The sequence below is a fragment of the Sinohyriopsis cumingii genome, chromosome 7, assembly GCF_028554795.1.
Source record: "Sinohyriopsis cumingii isolate HCF-2022 chromosome 7, ASM2855479v2, whole genome shotgun sequence".
Lineage (NCBI taxonomy): Eukaryota > Metazoa > Mollusca > Bivalvia > Unionida > Unionidae > Sinohyriopsis > Sinohyriopsis cumingii.
In genome coordinates, this window is record NC_142967.1 from 52,759,463 (window position 1) to 52,787,245 (window position 27,783).

General features: G+C 33.2%; 1 protein-coding gene across 2 annotated transcripts in view; it reads left to right on the top strand.

Moving 5' to 3' along the window:
• LOC149795256 (endoplasmic reticulum-Golgi intermediate compartment protein 1-like) overlaps positions 1-27,138 on the top strand; it is a 41,706-nt gene extending 14,568 nt beyond the window's left edge. For both annotated transcript variants that reach the window (XM_089964981.1, XM_089964982.1), the window contains exons 4-9: positions 4,694-4,818; positions 9,206-9,319; positions 11,849-11,903; positions 13,237-13,337; positions 18,127-18,249; positions 23,773-27,138. In XM_089964981.1, coding sequence (XP_089821107.1) covers positions 4,694-4,818; positions 9,206-9,319; positions 11,849-11,903; positions 13,237-13,337; positions 18,127-18,249; positions 23,773-23,880 — 626 coding nt within the window. In that variant the 3' untranslated portion in view covers positions 23,881-27,138. The remainder of the gene's footprint in view (positions 1-4,693; positions 4,819-9,205; positions 9,320-11,848; positions 11,904-13,236; positions 13,338-18,126; positions 18,250-23,772) is intronic.
• The last annotated feature ends 645 nt before the right edge of the window (positions 27,139-27,783 follow it).

Here is a 27,783-nt window from a genome sequence, read left to right on the forward strand (position 1 = left end):
AGAATTGACACACCATAGACAAACACATAAAAACACTAGGCTTTGTTTTAAATTTTTAATTCAAGTCACCGATTCTTATTTCATTTCTGATAAATGCAACAAAAATTATGAAATTCCCCCAAATATGTCTTTCTCTTCTTCCTTTTTATACCTCTGAAAGAAAGAGGAACAATCAGAAAAACTCATGGGGATTTGAAATTTGACATAGATGCTGTCCTTATACATATATCTATAGCATGCACACAATATAGCAAAATACACATAGCTAACACAGGATGTAGGAGACTTCTAGCAAAGGTCACTATATCTGTATGGGGGGTGCTTCGAACTAGGTGAATGAAACCTGGCTCGGATGAACAACCCTGTAGAAAACACTAGGGATAAGAAATACCTTTAAATAAATTTTTGATCTAAATTCTTTTTATAATAAAAAACAAACATACCTGTGAGGGAGACAATTACACACAAAACACCTTTTTCCTCTTTTTTTGGGGAGGATTTGTCTGATGCCCCAAAAAGCCAAATAAAGATAAATATCATCTGTTGCTTCAATAAAAGATATAGAGAAGATTCAGAACGCTAGGTAGCAATTTAGCTATCAATCTCTTGTTGATAAACAGTTATAGTGGGCAACAAAGCTAGACAGCAAACTTCTATTTTTGAAACACACACACACACACTTCAGAGATTCCAATCAAAAGTCAATGATCGCAGCAGTGATTAAGCATTGGCAGTTTTTAATGTGAATCTCTTCTCATTTGCAGCTCTTACTGTTTATAAAAAAAATTTTTTTATATCATATTTGCTTTACTGACCTTTCATCAAATTTATGTAATTTACATTCAGAGATACAAATGGAATTTCCTTTTCAAAAATAATTTTTTTATATACAGTAATATCTCGTGCATTTGCGTTTCTGGATTAGCAAATTCACGGATTCGCGAAATTTTCATTGGAACCTAACTAACTGCTGGAAGGGTTGGAAGTAGCCAATCACACAGGAGGGTACCAGCTTTCCTGGTTGTTGATTGGCTTGTAGCTTGGATGCTTTGTGTACGTACTGTCACTTGTATATGAGTGAAGCCGCAGTTCATCTTCCTGCATCTCAGTTCAACACGCGCGTATTCCGTAAATGAAATTAAAGTGCTTTGGGAGCACGATTTGGGTCATATTTAGGGTTTAAACCCAAGAAATAAGCATTTATTAGCATTTTTAGTGACTCGTACCAAACATTCGCGATTCCTCCTGATCCGCGACTGGTTCTGGAACCTAACCTCACGAATGTTCGAGGTATTACTGTACAGATTAATTTGTTATTGCAGAAAATAATTATTTTGATGTTTGAAGATGAAGATTTTTGAGATATAAAAATGATGACTTTTAAAATATGAAAGCAGTAACAAATGTTCCTTTTTAGTCATTATTGAAACTGTGCAAACAAAAACATGTTCTCTGGCATTTATTGTGTGATTAATTCATTAGGCCCCCCCCCCCCCCCAATTTGTGTGTTTCCTATTGCACTGCTTTTTTAAATTAGGATAGGTAGGGTTGTTGTTGTTAGTTCTTTTTTTGTTATTTTTAAAACAATATGTATATATATATATATATATATATATATATATATATATATATATATATATATATATATATATAGAAGAACATGACTGAGTGAACTCATTGATAATTTTGTGACTTTTTCAGTGATGGACTTATATTTATCATGTTTTCCTCATGAATAAATAATTAATCCTGCAGTTGCCATTTGAACATTAATTGGAAAGATAATGAATAATGTGATTTATAAAAACATGGTTGAAATTAAATTAATGCAGCTGTATTATTGGTTGTTTAAATAAAAAATTCTCAATCCGTCTCTCTTAAAAATCTAGTTATTCAAAGCCATATTCTATATGACCATTTTTTTCCCAGGGGCAAGTTCAATTGTCCAATCTTAGAAAATTTGTAAATCCCTGTGTGTGTGTACTTACCACTTCAGTTCAATGCATAAATAAATTTGAAGATTTTTAAAATTTATTTTTATTATTATTGTGTTAAACTTTATATATATTATAATGATTAGTATATATAATGTACAAATTACTTGAAGTACTGAGCTAAACGTACACACAACTTTGACAAAATTCATCACACTGTCAGCTGAATAACATATGGCAAGTATCAAACGAATGTCTGGTACAGGTACAGAAAGGTAACAGCTAGCTTGCTGTACAACTCAGAAGAAGGTGATCATTACTGAGTATGGTGTCAGGTTTTACCTTCTTGTATTATAGCACAATGAGATTGAGTCTAGAATTAAATAGGTGCAGCTTCTGCCTCATATTTATGGTAAAAAGGAACTTTTACAAAGGCATTTTTAATAACTGTAATAAGACTTCTTTGGGAAAAATGAAAAAAAAAATAAAGATGACAAAATGTATTGGAGATCTTGGGAAGTCTATAGCATTTTAGATAGAGTCGACTGTAAATTAGCTTCCCTGGCTTTCTGTTGAGAACGTTTGTTTCATACTGAAATAGTTTGCTCACCAACAACTTTTCTTTGTGTATTTATTAAAAGGAGTCTGCAGTCTTCGGCTTTTGTAAAATTGATGAATTATTAAACTCATTATTTTATGAGGTATTAGTGACAGGGTATATTTTCCCAAATGTTTTCTAGATAATGAAGTTAGAAATGGGGTGCTTTTTCCCCAGACTTTTTCTTTGTAATGATCCTTACTTAAGATGAATGTTCAGTTTGAAGTAGCACAAGCAAATTAACACCAACCTATACATTTTTAGTCATATTAGATTGCTTTGAAGCTTAGATACTAATATTTAGTATTTCACAAGTAATCACCCTTAAGTTAGATTTAGATTGACCTATTCAAGGTCAAGACATAAACTTGGTGGGGGGGTATGTTACCAGTAGAAAATTCGTGTTGGATCCTTTTTCTGTTTAACTCTTGTACCTTTTGCATCATCTGAGTTTGTGTGTGTGTGTGTGTGTGTGTGTGTTATAAACTTTATAATTAAATTTCATCAACATCTTATATATCAGTCATTTTGATTACTTCTGAAAGACTGTGAGAAAAAAGGTACTAATTATGTATTAATCGTTAAATGTATCTGAGCTTAATATTTTTTTAAAATTTAGGGCAGCAACAACATTTACCCATTATTTATAAAATTTTATTCACATCAATAGGAATGAAATTGTACAATCTGCATATTGACACTCAGAAGATACTGATTTAATAAAATATGCAGAATTTACACAAATTTTTATATCTTTATATAGTCTGATAAATTAGCCCCAAAGCTTGTATTGGAATGGTGGTACAGTGTTGAAGGATCTGATCCCATCTATAATTCATAAAACATTTCAATCATTGCAGACATATTTGTGCATGGCAAATCAGTGCTCATATCAACCATGTGTAGACATTTGCCATTATTTCTTGAGTCCCATGACTTGTGAGTCATTTAGGGGACTTTTTGGCAATGTTTACGTCATTTTTTAAATATTATATCAGATGTTTGACAACTAGTAAATCCACATAGAATCACATAACGCTACCTCCTGTCCCCATTTTGATTCATATTAAGTACCTGTCTTCCACCTGGCAATGGAATAAGCAGTATGCCAGACTTTATGTAAGTTTTTGTCTTTGATGTACAAACTGTAGACAAACCTCTTGAAAGGTTTGCTCTACCATTATTGCAAATTAGATATGTAGCACCACTACTTAGCCTTTATGAGACCATTGTGTATGTCTGTATGAACAATGGATTCAGGCAGTTGCATTGCATCTAGGGGTCAGTACAGTGTACTGCCATACACCATGGTCTAATATGAAGTATCTAACCTGTTCCACATATTGGCACTGACTTCACTGATTTTAAATGGTTATTTTGGTCATACAGTTCGTGTATCTGTTGATTGATAATATGACATTATCATATGACTAATTATCAGGGTTTAGAAATGTGCCAAATTAGAAAATAGAGGATTCATTCAGTGTTCTGTGTGAATTTAATTACAGTATAAAATTAATACATTCATTTTGTAATTTGATGTATTGTTGAACCAAGATAGATGCAGTGGTCACATGACAAGATATTCATCATGAAATAATCACATAATTTAAACAACTAAAATATTGTGAATGAGCAAAATTGCATCTTATTTATCACTTAATTAAATGGAATGGATACTTGTCTGCTGGTGTATTCAAAATGGTGACTGGCAATAGGGTTGAGTTTTGGTACATGGATTTACAAGTTGTCAATCATTGAATTTGATATGAAACATGCTGCATAAATTGATTAAACTGACCAAAACTCAGGAGCAACAAGAAATACCAAAAAATGTCTAAAATCAGTTTATGTGTATACTGATGTGTTGCAGACAAATCTATTTGCAAAAGTTGCAGTGTTTTATGAATAGGTGAGATCAGATCTGTACTAATCCAATAATCATGCCAATACAGGTTTGCGTGATGATTTAATTGACTTGTACTTATGATGCTGTTGGACAAAATAATGTGGTTGGGAGTGTATTGATGTGGTATTTTTGTTTATTCATCAGCCTGTCTGTCGATACTGTTCAGGTCAGTTACTTTGGCACTGTCGTGGGTGCTTCATGTTCTGCAAATATTTATTGCAAAGTTTATCATAAACATCAATTGTTCTGCAGATTTAGGGATTGATATACAGGATGACATGGGGCGTCATGAAGTGGGTTTCAGAGACAACACACAGAAGTTTCCAGCCAATGAGGACAAAGGCTGTAGAATAGAGTCACATTTCCTTGTTAACAAAGTAAGTCCCTTTGAGGTTTAATTTTTGGTTAAAACCCAGATTTCTGATGGAGGAAAATGGAATATGTTAACTAATGCCTGTGTACAATTTAATTCATGTATATTATGTTCATTTTCCTTGATGCACTTTTTCTTTACTCATCAGCAGATTGCTTTTTTTTCCAAAAGATTTAAGATTTATTCTCACAAGTGTAATTTGCTTTTAGGAGACAAATGGTACAATGATGGAACTTAGGAAGAAAATCTAGGTACATATTCACATAATATTAATGAATTTATAATATCCAGGTTGTATATGAAAGTGAAAATACGGATGATCTACATTTTATACAAATAATTTAGGAAATAATCATGGTGCTTCTTAGCTTAAATGCTTGTTAATATAAATTCCTTGAATAAACAGAGATTTCTTACATTCATTTAAATATTGATGGTAGAAGTATTAAATAATCTTTTCTCTTTATCATTCAGTAAAAATGTGGTTATTCATCCCCATTTCCTGTGTATTGCAAAATGCGCAAAGCTGTTAATCAGCATCTGCCTGAAAAGTAAAGAACACAAGGAAGCTATTAATTTTTAAACATGTTCTTTGATTCAGATTCTTTAATATTTACAGATTTTTTGCATAAATTATTTAAATATGACTTTATTAGCTTAATAAACCTCAAATTTACTTGAATTTCAAAACTCCTTGAATTAATGCAAATATCTTTCAGTCTGTGCTCTAAGGTCATTTCAGTAATTTCACTGGATCTATCTAAAATAGTTTGGACTACATGTGCTGCACACAAAGGCTTATAAGTTTGGTTCAACTGAAAACTGCATTGACTTAGACCTGCCATTGCATGTAATCTGGCAGATATGGGTCTGTGCAGTTTGTTAGGAGTAATCAGTAGAACAAGCAACACAGACCCTGATCTGCCAGTGCATTATGTGGCTAGAGATTAGTCTTTGTTGTTAGCATTTGTACCAGACCCGTACCTGACTATATAAGGTAGCCAATTCACACATTTATTGTTTGACACTTAGGTAGATCATACATTCTCTTTCATATAAATGTTTTTATTTATTTGTACTATAAACCAACATTTAATAGGTCTCCAATTCATGGAAGATATCTACTTGTTCACCATACAAAACCTGGCTGTATGTTGAATTTTTATATTTTACAAACTTTACATAAATTAATGCTGTCCTTGTTCAGTTGCATCAACGGATGAAAAAACTCCTAATGAGGCATAATTTGATATAGGTACCATATGTTCTTGCTTATAAATTGATTCTAGTTGCAAACTGTACAGACCCATATTTACCATTACATAATATACTAGTTGATCTGGGTCTATGCAGTTTTCTTATAGTAATCAGATGAACAAACAACATAGACCTTGATCTGCTGGCACATTGTGCAGTGGCAGATCAGGAACTATGTTGTTTGCAGTTGGACAACTTATAAGCAAGTTTAAATGGAAACATACACGTGTCAGATATTTTGTTGTGCATCATTAACATTCAAACAATATTTAATGAGATGCAGTAGTTTCACAGCGTTATCTGCTATCTGTTCTTGTGTCGACAAAATCTTAACATTGTTATTGAGCAATAAACCTAAATCATTGCATAGTTCAACATTATCTAGCTATAATCTAGATCCATGCAATTTGACATCTGGGTTTAAAACCCCACTTTTTCAAACACCATTATCTGTTTTTTTTTTGTACTTAACACCAAATCCCATTCTATTATACATGACATATTCCAATAGCTTCCCAGGGCCCCAGGTGAATGAATGGTCTTAGGCACTCACCTTTGCAGATAACTGACATCTCACCATAGTTCATAAGGGTATGAGTCTTGGGCTTGGCCAACGTGGATATGTGAGAAAGCCTGCCAGTAGCTTCCTGCAGGTTGCTGATTTTTCTTGGAGTTGTCCTGTGTTCTTCCTCCTCCAGACATACTGGCTAATGTACAGCTCTAACAACAACCAGTTGTCTAGTAAAAATTTTAATCCCTCAACAGTTTTCAATTGACATCACCAAATAACAAAAAAAACCAAAGTTTATATAATGTGAGACCAATATCTCAACTTGTCTAGCTTGTAAACAAAATTTATACAATGTGATAATATTTCAACTAGCTTGTAAGTAAATTTATACAATGTGATCTCAGCTAGCTTGTAAGCATAGTTTATAGAATGTGAGACCAATATCTCAACTAGCTTGTAAGCAAAATTTATACAATGTGATCTCAACTAGCTTGTAAGCATAGTTTATACAATGTGATAACAATATCTCAACTAGCTTGTAAACATAATTTATACAATGTGAGACCAATATCTCAACTAGCTTGTAAACAAAGTTTATATAATGTGATACTAATGTTTCCACTAGCAAGTATGCAAAGTCCAGAATCTTCCCCAAAAATTGTATAAAAAAAACCAGTACAAGTGAAATGAATGATCTTTAATTTGGCTTACATTAGAAAATCCTACAACAAAAGGTAGATTTATTACACATGATTTTAACCTGTGTACATTAATGTTAAAATCTCACCAAGGTTGATTTTATTTTTATAAATTGTTTCTGGACAAGAGAACAAAGAAAATTTCATTAGGTGTATTCAATTTGGAGAGTTTTTCTGGCTGCTGAAGCAGTTTGTTTGTTTTACTAGCTTTTATATTGCTTAAGATAAGGTTGAGAACATTATGTTATGGTTTTTTTCTATCATTCAGTCTGTCTGTTACCAATTTCATTTCAACACAATCACTCAAGTTATCCACCACTTACATTTACCAAAACCTTTGTAGAAAGCTTGCACTTGGGTAAGAAGGAATCTTATTGATTTTGGGCTCTAAGGCCAGGGTCACTATGGCTGAAAGAAAAAAAGTTTCAGCTAAAAAGTTTCAGTTATCAACACATAGGACTGTTATACATGGAGTGGGTGTGTAGTGTGCCACTCACAGTACATTTGTTTTTCTCTTTTGTTCACTTGGATCCTTTTTCAATTAAAACTATTTTGGCACACCTTAGAAGAAAATGTTTGACTTGGGATAAGACAATTTTTCAAGCTTGTTTAAAAACAAGGTTGATGCAGTTAACCTGATTATAACTTAAAGCCAATGAAACATTTTATGTGATTTTTTTATTAGCCTTTTTGCACATTTTATTTTCAGTAAAACTCTTGTTTCTAATGTAATGCAGAAAATCTTCATCTTAAGCAAATGTATAAGAGTCAGTTTGATTTTGGGACACTTTTAGAAATATCAGCAATATTGTTTCAGTCATTTGCACATTGTGGACCTAGACTTATGGTGGAAACCTATTTCTGCATATGTTACAGAAAATGTTCAGCTTATGACGTTTAAATTTAGTAGGCTTGCTTATATAGATATGTAGATTACCTGATTAAATCTCTGTGCCATTATAGTTGGCAGGTTTTATTTGTAAGGAGTAATTTGCAAAACAAAGAATATACCAGTAGACCCTGATCTGCTGGCACATAATGCGATGGCAGATCAGGGTCCATATTGTTTGCAGTTGGACACAGCTTATAAGTAAGTTTGTAAATTATACCCTGAATACTTGGAATCGTGATATCTTAATTTGGTCTTGCCCTTCGATCTGTATGTTCTTTCATCATGAGATGCTTGTTAGCAAGAATGTGAAAAAATATTCAGATTCAGCAAATGACATTTAGCTAGCATATTTTTATGCATACATGTGTTTAGATGATTGATTATATTTTCAGAACTTTAAAGCAGTGTTGTAACTTTGTATACATTTAGAAAACCTTTTTGTATTTAGAGCTTTACAAATAAACCATGTTAGCAACATTAAGCAAAAACTAATTGATGTGTTCATATGAAATTTGGTAGACATGTTTGTATTCTTATGCAGAGGACATGGTTAAACTTTCTGGACATTCAAGATTTTATACTTTCTTTTAACATAAACATTATTGATGTAACAATTAAGCAAAACCCAATTACGGTAGAGAAGTTAAAATCAGTTTGCATGTTTGTATCAGCATGGAAGATGAATGATATTTGATAGGCATGTTTTTATGTAGATGCCATCATTTCATTTTCAGGCGATTAATACAGCAAATTTTCATTTTTTAGACATTTTTATTACATTTTGGATTTGCACCTTTTTATGTAAAATCATGGTAATACAATTAAGCTGTATCATTATGGGGGTGACCTGATTATATGTTCATGCCATTATAGCAATTTTTCAATTTTTCATTGTCATGATTAATATGCACTAACAGAACAGGTAAAAGGGCAAATATTATTATTTTTGTATTTTGCCCTCACAAAATTGTAATTTTCTTACACCACCAAATGCATATATACTGCATTTGTGTACTTTTTCCTCTTTCTCCAGGTGCCTGGTAATTTCCATTTGTCAACTCATTCAGCCCAGGATCAGCCACAGAGTATGGACATGACACATATCATTCATCAGGTTCGATTTGGAATGGAAATGACTAGAGGAATTGTAAGTTTTTGTATTGTCTTCTCAATAGGATACGTAGTAACTGCAGACATCAGTATGTATGTATTTGTGTGTGTGGTGTGTATGTATGTATGGATGTATGTATGGATGTATGTATGTATGTATGTAACTGCAAACATCAGCATGTATGTATGAATAAAATTTATTGTCACATCAGCACACTCCTGGCTATAAAATGCTGATAGCAAAAGCTCAGTACAAAAATAGCAAAGGCTAAAACTTTACAGAAATCCCCCAGAAGGTAGACCCCTCAGCCAAAGTAAATATGCACCATATATCAACAGAAAGGTAAGGTTGCAGTAAAGTCCCTCGAAGGAAAACATAAAACAAAGATAAAGGAAAAGAATGCATTATAGTCTCTTCTAGTGAACTCTTATACGAAGGGGCGGGGGCATTTAGGGTCAGTTCTATACTTCAAGAGGTACAAATATTAGACACACCTAGTTATTGGATAAACAGGTTTGATTTAGAATTTTGTTGAATGCAGTTGTTATTGACCTTGCCTAGATAGAAACTCAACATAGCGATCACTTTGGTGTCAGTGCGTATGTCTTTATACCAGTGCACACACTAGATGAAGGTAGGTACATGTATTTAGTATATTTTATGTATATATTAACTGATTTTATAAGAATAATGGTCAAACAATGTTTTCTATGTGCAAATAGGGCATTCATAAAGACTTGGAAGTCTTACACCCATGGGTCAACTCTTCCCACATATTTTAGCAAACATCGTGCACAGCAGACTACACGTTATTTCATTATTAAAGAGAGCTTGAGATTTCTTTAGATAAGAAATTGTTGCTACTGTTTACATGTCTGGGTTATTCAAGTATTACATGAAATTTTGTTAAGTTACATTTGATTGGCACATTGTGCTCTGGAGTAAGCATTATGGCATAGTTTGAACCTTCCATCAAAGAAGTTTTACAAACACACATTTGTAAAACTTCTTTGACAGAAGGTTCAAACTATGCCATAATGCTTACTCCTGAGCACAATGTGCCAATCAAATGTAGCTTAATAACCATTCATGTCATACTTGGATAAACAGGAGTGTAGAAAAATTCCCCCCAACAAAAGTCACCAGGATGGATGCTAGTTGATATTCCCACAATAAAGGCCCTTATAAACTTACGTTTTGCCATGGGAATAATTCATCTTCCATCAAGACATAATTATTGGTGGAAAAATAAGTATATATTTGTCTCATCCTTCTATAAAATCATGTCATATGACAGATCTGTTTTGATTTGGAGATACTTGCATCTCCATGACAACAAAGAAACAGCTGCAGAGCCTCAGCCAGAGGGAAGACCAGATAAATTAAAGAAAATCAGATGGTACGTGGATTATTTAGACCAGAGATTTTCATCAAATTTCATACCCAAAACAAATGCAACTATTGATGAAAGCATGATCAAATTCAAAGGAAGGCTCTCTTTTAGACAGTATCTTCCAGCAAAGCCAACTATGGAATGTGGCCAACAGCTCAACTGGATACATGAAGTAAACAAATTGTTCCAGGTGTCTTGTTGTCCAATTTTAGTAAAATTATTATAACTTTTGAACTAACAGTGCTAGAAACTTCAGATTTGGACCAAAATACTTGAAATAGAATTATCTTTATTTTCTTCACATACCATTAGGAGCATTTCATTCATCTTCATGAACAAAATACAGTTGTGAGCACGTATATTGGGAAATGTTAACAAAGCATATATCACTGTTGCAAATTTTATTACCTTTTCAGAGATATATAGTTTTATATACTTTAAAAAAGAAATAACATTGTTACAACAATTTTAGTAAACATGGTGAAGGTAGTCACAATTTCTGCTGTTGCTGCTGCTCTATGATGCTCCGTTTTACCACAATGTATTTAGAATTGCTTCTCAGGAATCAGGCACTGCAGTTGAAATTGGTAACCGATCCGGTGGCCTAGTGGTTAGAGCATCCGCCTTGGATGCGATAGGTTGTGAGTTCAATCCCTGGCTGAGTAATACCAAAGACTTACAAAAATGGTACTAACAGCTCCTGTGCTTGGCGCTCAGGATTAAGAGGTTAGTGTTAGGACTGGTCGGCCTGGTGTCAGGATAATGTGACTGGGTGGGACATCATGCTACATGTCTGTGGCATGATGCCTCAGTGCCTGACATAACTATAGACTGCCACACTGCAGACATCATAGCAATGTGACTGAAAAATTGTTAAAGCTATATTAAAAATCTAAATCACACACACACACAATTTTTAGTAAACATGGTGAAGGTCGTCACAATTTCTGCTGCTGCTGCTGTATGATGCCCTGTTTTACCACAATGTATTTAGAATTGCTTCTCAGGAATCAGGCACTGCAGTTGAAATTTGGTATAAGGGATAAAATGGGTTAATCAGTTATTGAATGGAAAGGTATATATATGAGAGAGAGAGAGAGAGCGAAGAGAGAGAGAGTCTATCAATAAATTGTTGAATGGAAATCCAGAAAAGTGTTCATTAACTATTGCAGGAGGTGAAAGGGTCCTTCAATCCTTTGGAAAATGTGGACAAATCTAATGGAAATGGTAAATAACTTGTACTTAAAATCTTTTTAAAAAATTTCATTTAGATTTTGTAAAATACTTTGCAGGTTAATATTTAGTTTTGCAATATTTATGCATGACAATATGTTATTTTCTTAACATAATGAATTGCACATACATATCAATTTATAGGACTGACTATGAGAAATGTTTCAGCCATAGAAGGGACATCAGTAGGTGGGGGGGGGTAAAGAAAATTTGTTAAAAAAAATTGTCTTAGTATATCTGTGTTTTACTGATATTGACCATTGTTGTATCTGTCATCAGCGTTTTTCTGAGCAGCAGATTCCATGTCTCTGTTGTAATCTGAATGCAATAGCTATTCCTGTACTAAGAGTTTTGTCCCTTGGATAACACTTTTTTAATAATAATAATAATAATAATAATAATAATAAAAAGAAGAAGAAGATTATCAGCTTTATCACTTATTCATCATGTTAGATTGAAAACCTGTACTAGAAGTTATGTTCCTTGGATAATACTTTTTAAAAAAAAAAAAAATAATAATAATAATAATAATAATAATAATAATAATAATAATAATAATAAAAAGAAGAAGAAGATTATCAGCTTTATCACTATTCATCATGTTAGATTGAAAACCAGTACTAGAAGTTATGTTCCTTGGATAATACTTTTTTTAAATAATAATAATAATAATGATAAAAAGAAGAAGAAAATTATCAGCTTTATCATTATTTGTCATGTTGCATTGAGACAAAACAAAAATAAGATGTCTTTATAAACATTAGCTGTATGGAACATTCCTTCCCATTCCAATTCATGCTGCTTCTGAGGAATGCCATGGAGTCATAAACGTACATTATTATGCATACAAGTTATATTGTGTATTGTATTGTTTAAGGTAGAAGTTCCTCATGATCTGACTTCAAGATCTCTCTGTGTATTCCTTCCCTTGAAATGGTTTATCACATGGTATACCCTGGTGTTTTGTGTTTTATCACATGGTATACCCTGGTGTTTGGTGTTTTATCACATGGTTTACCCTGGTTTTTGGTGTTTTATCACATGGTATACCCTGGTGTTTGGTGTTTTATCACATGGTATACCCTGGTGTTTGGTGTTTTATCACATGGGATACCCTGGTGTTTTGTGTTTTATCACATGGTATACCCTGATGTTTTGGTGCATGGGATGTAATGCATGCAATGGGATTGACTGAGTTTGGGAAGAGTTGTATCACTTAAACTGTCCTTTCGTTTTAAAATGTGCATTCAGAGACCTGTGTGGAGGTTTTCTAAGTCTGTTCAATCAAATAGATAGCCATTTATATCCTTTCTTAACTTTTTTACAGCTATAGGAACCCATGATTACATCTTGCGTATTGTGCCAACAGTATTTGAAGACAGATATGGAAATATAAGGTTTCCTTACCAGTATACCTACTCTTACAGGGTAAGTCCTTTTAAATCTATTCATTGTAAACACAACATAGTGATCACTTTGGCATCCATGGTACATCTCTGTCCTTATGCATGTCCACAAATACCAAATACACTGTTTAAGTGTTTCCCTTTTTATGCATGTTATTTCTGGGTAAATTAAAAGGTAGACTAGACAAAAAGGAGTTATGTATTTAAGATAGCCAGGGATATGTAAGATGTTTAGAATATGCCTACATGTGATTATATGTAGTGTGTGTGAGTGAGTGAGAGAGAGAGAGAGAATGCATTATACACAGTAGCCAGTCTTTTTTATATTTAATCATTGTTCATAATAGAATTGAGCAGCTTGGCATGTCTGTGTATCTCGGGGAATAAAGGACACTTACTACCTCAGTGGAGCATTGTGACCTACCATTTCTGCTTCAAAGACTTTGGTGGACAGAAAATTTAACTTCACATATGATTGAAAGAAAAAAAACAATTTCAGTGGACAGAAAATTTAACTTCATACCTGATTTTAAAAAAAAAGCGCAGAATGTTTTCAGAAAATAGGTCTTGACCATATTTTGCATGAGGTTCCTTTCTTGCCATATTTGAAGTTCCCTACAAGTTTATAACATAATAACATGCAGTTTGATTATTATGCCCCTCCCATGAAGTTTAAGGGGTATGCTGGAGTTGGCTTCTTCCATCTGTCTGTCACTTATTTGCTTATTTAATATCACCTGAACCCTGTGAGGCCTCTTCATCAACATGGTTTGTTGATGTGTCATGACTAGACATTGTATCCTGTAAATAATCTGTTGCATCTCAGGTGTTATGCCTTATTTTATTACAAATTGTATTCATCTGTCCATTTGTCCTAACACAGTTTATCTGGTTAATATCTATTGAACTCTTTAAAATATCTTTATAAAACTTGGTATGAATTTGTACCATGACAAGACTGGTCCTTCCAAATAAGGTTTGGCTTTGTCAGCTTAGTACTTTTGGATTTATTTCTCTATGTTTGAAAGTTGTGTTTACTCTTCATATCACCATATCTGTTTACCTGCAGAAATTTTGAGATGCCATCATGAATGTGGCATGGTTTTGTATTGTAAACAGACATTGTGCCCTTTACATAAATGTAACCTATATGATTAGCATTTGAAAAGTTATCCCCATTGTTATTACATATTGTGTTCACCACACTTTTCTCCAGCCAATGTCTTCTAAAATGTTTGAGATATTGTCATGAAATTTGATTTACTTTTGCATTATGATAAGAAATTGTGCCCTATGTAAAATGCAGCTTTGTTGGATTAGTTCTTTCAGATTTATCTCCCCATGTTTGAAAATTGTATTTGAACTTCACATCTCCTAAACCATTTAAGGTATCTTCATGAAACTTGGTATGCACTTGTACCATGACTAGACAGATTTTGATAAGTTAGCCCTAATCTGGTATTCTTACGTTACTGCTTTGAGACCTAATCTAACCTACTTACATGGCAATCATTGCAGACATATTTGTCTGTAAGACATCATTCCACACATTGACTGTTTTTATATACTTTTTGTCATGGCTCTCGAGTTACAGACAGTAGAAAGGTCCTTTCTGAATTTTGTACAGTATATTTTCATATCGAAACCTATGCGGGACAATTTGTTAATCATTGGAATAGCACAACTCTCACACCTATTGCCATTTGGGTTTATTGGGCTATCAAGTTCACAGTCAGATGCTGCTTTTACTATTTACTTTAGTGTTTAAAAATCTGATGGCAGAGTGATAAAATGATTTGAATACCAGCTATTTTTATGTAACTGGGTTTAAACTACAGGTCTTAAATTATGTAATTCTGGGTTGCCCTGGACCTACATTTTTCCTCATTTCTTCATAAATGCTCTTAGCCCTGTTGTTATTTCACATGGATTTAATATGAATGTTATTTCACATGGATATAATATGAATGTTATTTCACATGGATTTAATATGAATGTTATTTCACATGGATTTAATATATGAATGTTATTTCACATGGATTTAATATGAATGTTATTTCATATGGATTTAATATATGAATGTTATTTCATATGGATTTAATATGAATGTTATTTCACATGGATTTAATATATGAATGTTATTTCATATGGATTTAATATGAATGTTATTTCATGTGGATTTAATAGTTATGAAACATCAGATTAGATGCAGAGCTATGCTGTACAGATTACTGAAAGGCCCCATAACTGTTTAACTCCTATGAACAAATCTGTCAGCAAATATTGCAATGAATAGGAAAGATGAGACACCAAAATGCCAATACAGGTTTGAAATCTGATTTATCTTTCTCTCTCCTTTACTCTTTTGACAGTTAATATCTTCTGAACTATTTGAGATATCTATAGGAAACTAGATATGTGCTTTTCTTATGATGAATTTATGTCACATACAAAAGTATTCATTATCATATTATTATTTTTAGAGTGGGGGAGGGTGGTTTTCTGCTTCATTTATCGACAGATCTAGGTTTCTGTGTAACTGAATGTTGAAATAAATGATATTGATTTGTTAAGTTTACTCCCTTCTTCGAGCGTTAGATTGGATGTTTACACTGGAAATTCATTTTCACATGCATTTTTCATCAGAAGAGTTCTTTTGGTGTCTAGTGGATTCTTTATAAAAATAATGCAGAATTACCCTCAACATAGCCACTATGGTGGCCATCTTAAAAGTACTCTTATATTATATGTACTCCATCCAATTGAATGCCTATATCAACACAGGTTTATCCCCAGTAGACTTATTATGAGATATGGTTGGTCCTAATTGTAAAATAGTGCCAATCATATACATGCTGCCATAATGACTGTCTTGAAGATTTTACTGTCACTAATTCCCGTGGATGGATGGTCATACTGACATGGGGTTTTCAAGAAAAGACTTCAGTAATAGTCTTAAATGAAAATGGTGCCTTTCTGACATTCCATATTTCCACCACAGCAACTAATTTTAAAGTCTTGTTATCAGTGAAGAATATCCCATTTTCCTTGGCTGTTAAATGGAAGAAATGGTCTTATCTTATCTTGAATTCCTTAATGTTCTTTTTTTCCAGTTGAAAATCATTCGCAAGTGAGACTTCTGCAGAATTCTTTTATGATTGTCTGATCAAATCATTCATTTATTTCAGGTGAATTCTTTATTCTGTTAAGTTTGTTATCTTGGATAGACTCTGTTACTGAAAATGGTTGCTGAAAATTATACAAATATTTTATAGATAGGTATGGAAAATAAAATCAACAAAAGCTGTAAAAGGTTGGATGGAAACATTCATCAGCAATGGCAGTAGCAATGCAGAAGGTTTAGTTATTTGTTAGTCTATTATGAGAACTTAGTTGCACATTGAACTTTGTGAGATGTTGCATTTTATGCAATACATTTATTACATCTGTTGGGTTGCCATCAGTGTTCAAGTTTTGTGTTAAGTTTTCCATCAGATTTTGTAAAAAGTGAAACATAATATTGCAAGGATGCAGTTAGACATCAGGTTTTGTGGAATTCTTGTGAATGAAAATTATTTAATACTGGATTCTTATGCCAGAAAAACATCAAAACATTGCGAAGCTTATTAATACTTTTGTGTGTTGTTTTCCATTGACATTGTGACTGATAATGGCAGCTGCTTAATAGAATTTCACATAATTCTTTCATCTGGTTAGATGAACAGTGTGCCTTCAATTTATGCTCAGAATGTTATGGTGGTAGTAATGTAATTAGGTGGCAGGAGATAGAATTTGATGCAACACCACATAGGTGAACATTCTTGATCAGTCATGTGCCACTGTAGTCTGTATTGTAAGTATTATCTTGCCTATTTGAGTGGACTGCATCACTCGCCTTTGCAGATCACTAACATCTCAACTCTCTCGATATTGGTTCATGTCTCAGGCTGAGAAAGTGTGCCAGTAGCTTCCTGTATGTTGGTGGTTCTTTCCGGTGTTCTCCCTGTTTCCTTTTCCACCAAATGTACTGGCCGCCATGTTATGATGTATATCCTATTATGTGCTGAAAAATGGCATTAAACCATTTACAGCAGAAACAATTGTCTTGCCTCTACCTTTTTTAATCAATAATAAATAAAAGAGCCTATGTAAAAAAAGAAAGAATATAAATTAAAGCAAAATGTTTACTGAGGTGGTGATCACTCCAGTGGCCTAGTGGTTAGAGCGTCCACCTTGGATGCGGTAGGTCATGGGTTCGATCCCTGGCTGAGTCAAAACAGAGACTTACAAAAGTGATACTAACAGCTGCTTTACATGGCGCTCAGCATTAATAGGTTTGTGCTAGGACTGATCAGCCTGGTGTTAGGATAATGTGACTGGGTGGGACGTCATGCTACATGTCTGCAGCATGATGACCCAGTGCTAGACATCACTGTAAACTGTAAAACTGCAGACATCGTAGTGATATGACTGAAAAATTATTAAAGCTACGTTAAAAATCCAGATCACACACACATTACTTTGGTGGTAGATGACAGAAAAGCAGCTTAAACCAAGGAGCCTGTTGAGCAACTTTGCAGGGCGAGTTGAAAGCATACTGTCTTTGCTAAAGAAGAAAATATTGCTATGAATTCATTTAATCCTGTATATATTAAATCATTTTAGATATTTTGTAGGCCATTTGCTTTAATAGATTTTTAGATGCAGCATTAGGTATTGCCATTTGAAAACAACTATAATGTTTTCTGTGTGTGCTAGCATCACAGTGTTTCTACTGGTAATTTGATCAATGTGTTAATATTTTCTTGCAGGAGATGGTACAGTACAGTCATGGAGGGCGTGCAATGCCAGTAATTTGGTTCCGTTATGAGTTGAGTCCAATTACAGTCCGCTACAAGGAGAAGAGAAAACCTTTCTACCAGTTCCTAACTACAGTAAGTGACATCTGTTGGAATTTCATTGTCTGATTTTTGTCTTGTTATGTATAATTTTTGTAATTTTTGTTTATGACTGTACATTTTAGTGATTATCTATAGCTGTATTTGGTGTATGTGCACATGGTCTATTTTATTCTATTTTATTCTATATACTTGCATATAAGCCAAATAAATTTCAGAAAAATAATATCCGGGGAGGGTAGGGGTTGGCTTATCTGCTGGCCAAGGTCTAAATTTGGAAAAGTTTTTTCCTTTGTGATTACCATATAATGGCTGTTGGGACATGAAAAATTAATTATTTTATTGTGTCCCAAGACATGTTAAAAACAATACAACATTTTCTGTAACAAAAACTACTACAGTAATGACAAAATTGGCACGATCAACACTGGTCACAGACCAGTGACCAGCTCTTTCAGTAATCACATCAATAAACTGTTATAAATTAATATGATTGTTTTTGTTATTATTGTACATGTGCTTATTTTCTGATTTCTCAAACATGAAATTAAGTAAAGATAAATAAAGTCTTAATAATTAAGGACTGCTTCAAGTTTTCTGGGAAGGTCTGGCAGTAGTATACTGTACATTGCAAATCATACTTAGCATGACTTAAATCCTTGTTTATTCCAAAAATATTAGATGTATATTTTGTTTTATTCACTGTTTCCACCCAATCACATTCTTCCAGATCACATTTCAGCTTGACGTACATAGCTGTTTCATTTATACTGATCCACTCACTCACGTTTTACTCTTTTTAAATTTTATAAGTGATCCTACAAATTTAGGTAGTCTTTATAAAAAGTTACACATGTTTAAATTGTACAATTTTAACAACAAGCATATATTTACAGCGTAACTGTTACATGTTCATGAACATACGATAATAATAAAGGCTAAAATTTGTATTTGTATTTTGTTTTCTGACCACAATCAAAGCCAGTTAAAACTCTAAAACTGGCTTGGTTTAAGATGGAATTTTGTCTGGCAACTATGTTAGTACTTTGATGTGCAAATTGCCTTTTATTCCATAATATTAGCACTATTACTGTAGATGTGTAAATGACGTTTAAGATTGCTAACATTAAAGCAAAGAAAAACTCGGTTTGTACAGTATTACAATAATTTTTGAATGATTATTTCTGGCACTTCATTATTGTATTTTGGAGATATTATTTTAGTTTAGTGCCTATGATGCATACAGCAGTTCAGACCTTCAGTGAAGTGGTGCTCCATTTCCAAGAAAACAGATGGGTTTCTTTAACTTGAAACATTGCCTTGCAGATTCATTATATTCATGGTCAACTTGGTTAGCAGATCAGTTGGTACTTTTAAAGAAAATGGTGCAAGATATTAGGCCTAAGTGAAATGGGCTTTTACGATTTGACTTGTGAATGAAAATTCTTTGAGCAGATGGGTTTTTAAATATTTAAAAAAATATGTACAGTAGTCCCCCTCTTATAAGGCCACCCCATATGCAGCAGGGAACTGGCCTTATAATGCAGGTGGCCTTTCTAGAGGGGGATGACAAATGCAAATAGTAAATACATATGAAGAAAGCCACAAGTACATTTAATTTTAAATATCTAATATTTTCATTAAAAAATCACATGCATGTGAAATAAATGTAAAACAAACTGTGTCATCAGTTTCAAAAGACTGCTATGAATAACCATTGATATAGTTTTAAAACTGTCTTTATAATTATGTTACAGATCACATCATCTGTCACTTTGTTGGTAACAGTCTAAAAAACAAACCAGTCTCGTCACATTAAAAATATCCTTGCTGTCATATCCCCTGCATATATCATTTAGTCTTTTGTTCCAGTCTTCGACAACTTCATTATTAACATCAGCTGATTCTCCACTAAGGACAGAGTACTTAATATTGTGTCGCACTTGAAATTTGTGCAACCATCCGTTACTTGCGGTAAAGTCGTCATATCCCAATTCAACTGACAAAATTGTTGCTTTTTCTTGTCATTCAAATCAGGATACAAATGTCACCTGACTCAAACAATCTTCCTTTCTCCGTCCATTTCACCTTCCCACTTCTGCAGAATTGTTTCATTATCATTCACGATATTGTTTATCTGAGTCTTCCCGACATTAGTTTTCTGCAAGGATCCTCGACGCCTCCACACCCCCCCCCGTCAGTTGAATTACTTTCACTTTCTCTTCTAAACTGATAATTTTTCTTTTCCTCGATGACATGTTGATCTTTTTGCAGTAAGTTATTCATGTTTCCAACTACAATACTGATAAACCAATTTTGTATGCATCTAAACAAATTGCCGTGTATTTTTAAAGGAAGTGATCTTGTCATGTGATTCGTTAGTCACAGTCTGGTACCCTATTGTTTTTATACGTTCCTTTACACTAAATGAGAGAAGCCAAAACGGCTTCGATATGTACCATTAACATCACGCAGATTTGACCTCGCGGCCGTTAGGATTCGTAATTTTGACAATTGTTGTCAGTAGTAATAGCCACTGATTATTAAAGTGAACAAGCTCAACATCTTACTAAGGGAAGCCATAAAGGCTATCAAACCATTTTCCTGCTGACTTGGGTATTGTACATCGATGCTGCCACTTCTCAGCTGTTACTACTGTTCAATAATTGTAATCTTGACAATTATCAGTGACTAAACCGGACATCTAATGATAACACAGCAGTAAGGCTAATTGGATTACATGTACGTACCCTTTTGTGTGGATTAAAATTTGAGTCTTTCTCAGTTTTTATGGAATAAATTTGGCTTCTCGTGAGGCGTAAATGATATAATATTAACCTTAGTGGTAAATGTACTTTACTCAACACTTATTTCAGTAATGAAAACCTGACAACGAGGAAACAGAAATCGGATTACTTAACACACGTTATGAATAAAATACTGGTTCTGGATCTATATTCAAATAATATGCGGCCGCTTGTGAGGGGTACATTTTATATTATTGCACTAACATGCTGGCCGCTGGTCGCGTTAGCTGGGTGGCCTTTCGCGAGGGGTACTTTTGAACACAAACTCGTCGGTGCCAACGGATTCTGTCCGTAAGGAGCAGGTGGCCACTGGTCAGGGGGGGCCGTTCAAGAGGGGGACTACTGTAATCAGAAAAAAGACAAATCAACACAGCTTTACAAATTTGTAAAGAAGAATATGAAAGTGATGCAATACTTTTATTGCAGAATTTGTGGACTTCACAATTATTCAGTGTTTTGTGTTTGTATTCTGTTTTTAATCCACATGGATTTTGGTGATTTTTGCCAAATATTTTGACCTGCAGAACCAGGTTAGTAGTAACAACAAATTTACATTTTTCATACAGTGTGCTATAATCATGGCATGTAAAATATTAGCTGTGATGTTGTAGCCTCAGTGAAGTAGGGGTACTTATATTAGTACTAGTAATATAGAGATTACGCTTTTAATGGTCCGATTGTGCATTTTTGCTAATTAGCAAAAATATGCTTGTGTTTCTCAAAGGGGTTTGCATGTATGCTTTATACATACATCTTTTTTTTATTAAACTTTATTTTTTGACAATTTTGCATGCATTCATATAGTCATAACATTTTATATATGCAGGTTGATCGGAAAAGTTCTAGAACAGATATCTTCTAAATAAAGCAATGCAGTGTCATAATTATTTGCTGATCTATGGTTGAAAATGTTCCAGTTCCAGCCAGACATCATCTTTAGCTCTAGTGAACATAGACCATGAAAACTTTAATAATGGCCTTTTATCCATCATGCATCTTCCATTAGCACAGGTTTTTTATCATTACTCCTCCTAAACTACTTGGAAGATTGCTTTGAAACTTCACACAAAAATTCATCCCATGGTCTTGTTCATCCTACAATAAACTGGTGCTGCTCATACTCCTAATATGGCTGCCACATTGGTAATCCTGAAAATCTAGTCATAATCACTCTTATTATATGGTGATCCTAAAAATCTAGTGATAACTACTCTTATTTTATGGTAATCCTGAAAATCTAGTCATAACTACTCTTAATTTATTGTAATCCTGAAAATCTAGTCATAACTACTCTTATTTTATGGTAATCCTGAAAATTTAGTCATAACTACTCTTAATTTATTGTAATTCTGAAAATCTAGTCATAACTACTCTTATTTTATGGTAATCCTGAAAATCTAGTCATAACTACTCTTATTTTATGGTAATCCTGAAAATCTAGTCATAACTACTCTTATTTTATGGTAATCCTGAAAATCTAGTCATAACTACTCTTATTTTATGGTAATCCTGAAAATCTAGTCATAACTACTCTTATTATATGATAATCCTGAAAATCTAGTCATAACTACTCTTATTATATGCTCATTTTATTCTCTGTTACCTTTACATTGTCAGAATCGTTCAATATTTTATGATATTGCACACCTTCATATTGCATTCACGTGCACAAAGGAACTACTTTCTATTGCAAACAAACAATTGATGCAGAAGCCAGCACTTTTGATTTGTAAACAAATCATGTACACTCGCGTAGTAGGTGCTTTACGTTTTGATTGATTAAATTTGTTTCTGAATGAAGTAAAGCAGATGTTATGCCCATGATTTGACTCCAAGGGATGTACTTAAATCAGCACGTAATCAAACCTACAATGTACATGTGGTGGCACCATTATGTAAATACATTCAGTAGCCAAATTGCAAGTGTTGAATCTAACCGTATTGTTGTTTGTTGTGTTGGGATTTACAATTTCAAAGCAAAGTAAAAACATAATTACCAGTGCACTGATATGAAATGTCCAATGCAATAAATGCAGAAACAACAATAATTGAGTCAAAAGGGAGAGCTAGTGTTACAGCAACTCGCGATTCCTAAATTCTTGTCATCATTCGATCAAATTATACACATATCTTAATTGTATTAGGCAGAAACAATAAGAAAACAGAAAATTAAATTAGTTGTCAAACAAGTTTATACCATTTCTTTTTAATAATCATGCATGCCAACCTCTCGATATGTATACATGTCATTTTTTAAGATATAAGTTTGCCTAAATAAATGCATTTAGAACTTACCGTGTGCATCTTGTAATGTTTCGGAGTTGTGGATCGGCTTATACTCGGGTCATGCACTTCTTCGTGTTTATACGTGTTTGGTTTGTGGGTCGGCTTATATGCGAATGGACTTATATGCAAGTATATACGGTATCATGTGACAAGCTACTGCAAATGTTCAGGACATAGTTCACAAGATGGAAGAAGCGTATTAAATTGAAAGGAAGTTAACACCGAGTACTACTAAAGGTCATTATAAATGGTAGCTTTTTCTTTAGAGCATTTCTTGAACGTTTCGATCAACCCTCTTTATGCAATCATTTTGATTATGGTTTGTTCACACCTGAAAAGGTAAGCCACATTGACTTCATTAATCTCCTAGCACCCTTAGGTATTTGAATATTGCAGCAGAAGTGCACGCAAGACATAGAATTCCTTGGAAGTCTGGTTTAATTTGTTTCTTTAACTTTCTTTGCAGGTGTGTGCAATCGTTGGTGGAACATTCACTGTAGCTGGTATCATAGACTCATTTTTATTCACTGCTCATGAAATTATCAAAAAAGCTGAACTTGGCAAATTGAGTTAATATAATGGTGAATCCGTGTAAACTGAATGCTGAGTTATCATCCGTTGATACATGGGGCAATTAGATTACATAGAGAGGACAAGTTTTATGAATGTTTTATGCTTCTGAAAGGTGTATGTCTTGAATGAAATGAATACAGATTCAATTTATTATTATGTGGACTGAGGGTACATAGTTTTCTTTTAAATTGCAGATCAGGGTTTTGCTTCTTTTTTTTTTTCATGATGTCCAAGACATTAAAAAGACAATTTTCAAAATGGTTGTGACTCGTAGTCCAATTTATGTCATGCAACTGACTTGGCTGAAACCAAAGCAGTTACATTTTGCAGAGTACACCTTGCCTTATGAGAACTGTATATTCTTGAATAATATGGGCTGCAAAAGTTTGAATTCTACTTCAGAGTATACAAATTTTGACATTCCATAACTTTATTTTTAATTAAGCAAATGTTAAAATCATGCAACTTTCAGTCTGTCTGATTTTGGTTTAGTAAAATAAATGAGAAGTGTTCTTTTACTTTATTCCATGAGAAAAGACTAAGTTCATTCCAGATGAATATATTCGTTACCAAATTCATATCTTGTTATAGCTTGACAAAACTTAACTATTTGACCCTTCAGTAAATATATACAGCTCTCCTTCGTTACAGTGCAAAAATACATTGGACCCCATGACCAGAATCATGAAAGAAAACAATATAAAGCTTATTGTTATGTCTTTATTTCCATTTCAAAACACAAGTATTTAAATTTTTTATAATTCTTGCTATACAGCTGATTGGTATATAACACTGTTCTCAATATATTACAATTCATCACATACTGTGGTTCTCATTATAGCATTGTTTGCTGCAAAAACATCGCTGGTAGTTTTGGACCCCGACTACCATGTTATGGTGAGGGAGAGCTGTGGGATATTAATATAAATGCACTGTACTTCCATAGCTGGATGAAGTACCTTGTGTGCATCTACTTGTCTCAAGGGGGGCCCCGAGTGGCCGAGTGGTCTAAAGCACTCTTCGTTACGGATCACTGCCATCTCACCTCTGTCTGCGTGGGTTCAAGTCTCGGATTCGGCCAATGTGGGTATGTGAGAAAGCTTGCCAGTAGCTTCTCGTGGGTTGGTGGTTCTTTCCATGGTTTTCCTCCATCATTAATACTAGCCGCCATGTATAGCCTATCTTGTGCTGAAAAATGGCGTTAAACCCTACAACAACAACTTGTCTCAAGTGTAGTAGGCTTTACTCAGTTTTGTAATTAAAGGTCTGGCAAACATGTTAATTTTGTCAACTCCTATCTTGATTCATATTCAAACAGGACTTTTGTGAAAGGTGCTTGCTTATGAATCATTTCTGGATATGAATTATTTGAGTTCTTTTCTACATGGAAGAATCTTATGTATAAAAACACTTCATAATAATTAGTCAAGTGAAGTCTTAGCTGTTGGGGTTTTGCTTGTGTTCAAAGTATTTTTCTTGTGAATTTCATAAAACTGATCATCTCCAATAAAACAAACAGTAGAGGTTTAGATAGTGTACTAGTTTGTGATGGCAACCAATATTTACAGAAAAATACATTGTACAGGATAAGTTTTCATTTCATTTTTATTTTACTGTTTTTTGCTATGTGTGTCACCATGATATAAACTAGTTTTCTTTGATAATAATGGTCTGAGGTTAATAAAAAATGTTTATTAAATTTAATTCTACCAAATCATTTGATCACAATTTTTTAAAAAATTGTGTCATTTTAATGGTTTTTTTTATATATTTAAATTTAATTTTCAAATATTGACCATATCATTCCTTATTTTCTCAGGTCATTGATTAAACTAAAGTGAATACTGTAAAATTAGAATTATTCCTGGGGATAAAATTTCATAGGGACTCGGTGAATACCATTACACTTGTTATTAAAAAATTATTTTTGTGTTATGGATTTGATCACATGGGTATTTTTAACCTTTAAAAATATCAAATCTTTTAGATTATGATTTACCTGTAATTGCCTAGTGGTGACATTTTGTAAAGAGCATGACAAAGAAACTAAACACCAAAACCTTATAACTACCAAACATTTATTGTTGTTCTTAGGTATAAATTTAATATATCTAGTGTGATATAGCCATTTTTTTTTTAACCTACAGATCACTGACATCTCATCTCTATCCGTGTTGGTTCGAGTAGAATGGGTATGTGAAAAAGCCTGCCAGTGGCTTGCATTTGGTCAGTGGGTTGTTCCTGGGGGTTTCATCTGCCAAATAATCTTGCTGCCATGCATATCCTATAATGTGATGAAAAAAAGGTGTTAAACCCATGTAACCAAATAGTCAATAACTGAACAATATTAAGTCTTTATATTTTAAACTTTTTGTTTTGAAAATCAAGTATTATAAGTCCTGATCATCCTTGGGTTTTTTTGTAGTAAGACTCATTTATCACTTAGAGTCACAACTTCTACACAAATTATAAAAAAGCAGCAGATAGTTTTTACATCAAATCTGAGGAAATCATTTGTATGCCCTTCAATTTTGTCCATCTGAGGAAGTCATTTGTATGCCCTTCAATTTTGTCCAACTGAGGAAGTCATTTGTATGCCCTTTGATTTTGTCCATCAGCAGAAGCTTGTTAGTACAGTAATGCAGAGCAGAGTTCATCTGACAAATAAGTTAAATTTAGTTGACATTTTATGTATGTATGCATATTTATTTAACCTAATTAGATTTTCATGCAATTTAATACATTTTTCATTTGTTAAAATAATTTTTGAAACTTCTTCCTACTTGCACTTCAATGAAAACTTGGCATGATTTTGCAAACAGATCTATTCCAACACTCATAATTCAAATTTCTAAAAAAAAACGTGAAAATCCCTGGACATTACATTATTTCTACATTAAACACCTCATATTTACCATGACACATATATGTGACATATTTGCCTTTACCTGTTGTTTTTTTTTTTAAGTGGAGGAGAGAATTTCTGAAAATTGTCAAAATAGACCCTTATCCATTATATAGACAGATTAAATTTGCTAAACATCTTTACATGCCTATGTAGACGTATTTTTTCATACCTTGAAGAAGTGTGCAAAACCTGGAAAAGACGTATGACAATTATTTGATACATTTGATGGAAACTGCTGGTCAGAGTTAATGATGGATGAATGTGTTATGCTGTGATCATCTTTTTTGATGAATTAACAGATTAATTTCATGTGTTGAACTTGAGAAAATAAAGGAACATAATGCAGACATACTGGATTGTTCTTGTGACTTGCTTTGAAAAATACATAGCTTGTGATTTCTTTTTACTACTTTTGTTATATAATATATAATATTAAATATTAAATTTAAACTGTCCTGAATTTCCATCCAGAAGTCAACCTATGAACATGATTATCAGGAATCAATTTTGGGAAATCAGGAATGGACAATTCATTTTTTTTCAACAGTGACATACTTGTATTCAGGCATACACTTATGATCTTATACACACCTGACCACAATCTCAGTAACAATTAAGGTTCATTGAAATTAAATATGATGTATTTATTCATCCAATTCCAGTCCCTTGAGATCCTTTAACAATTTTGCAAAAAAATAACCATAAATATCAGTTTTTCTCACATATTATCTGCATCTTCTTTCACCTACTTCATCTGCTGCCATCCTATTTACAGTCGTAATTGACTGATTTCTTTTGGTTTATATTGAGAAATTATATTCAGTGTACCAGTTGAAGATATTGGCACTTAATTGCTTTTCTCCATGTCCACACTGTCAACATTAAAAATTGTATCTCACAGTTTTTATTTTTTTGAAATTGTGTCGGCATAATTCACCACAAAGAATTTTCACACAAAATTTTAAATGTGGTAGAACAGTTTGGACTGAATGATGA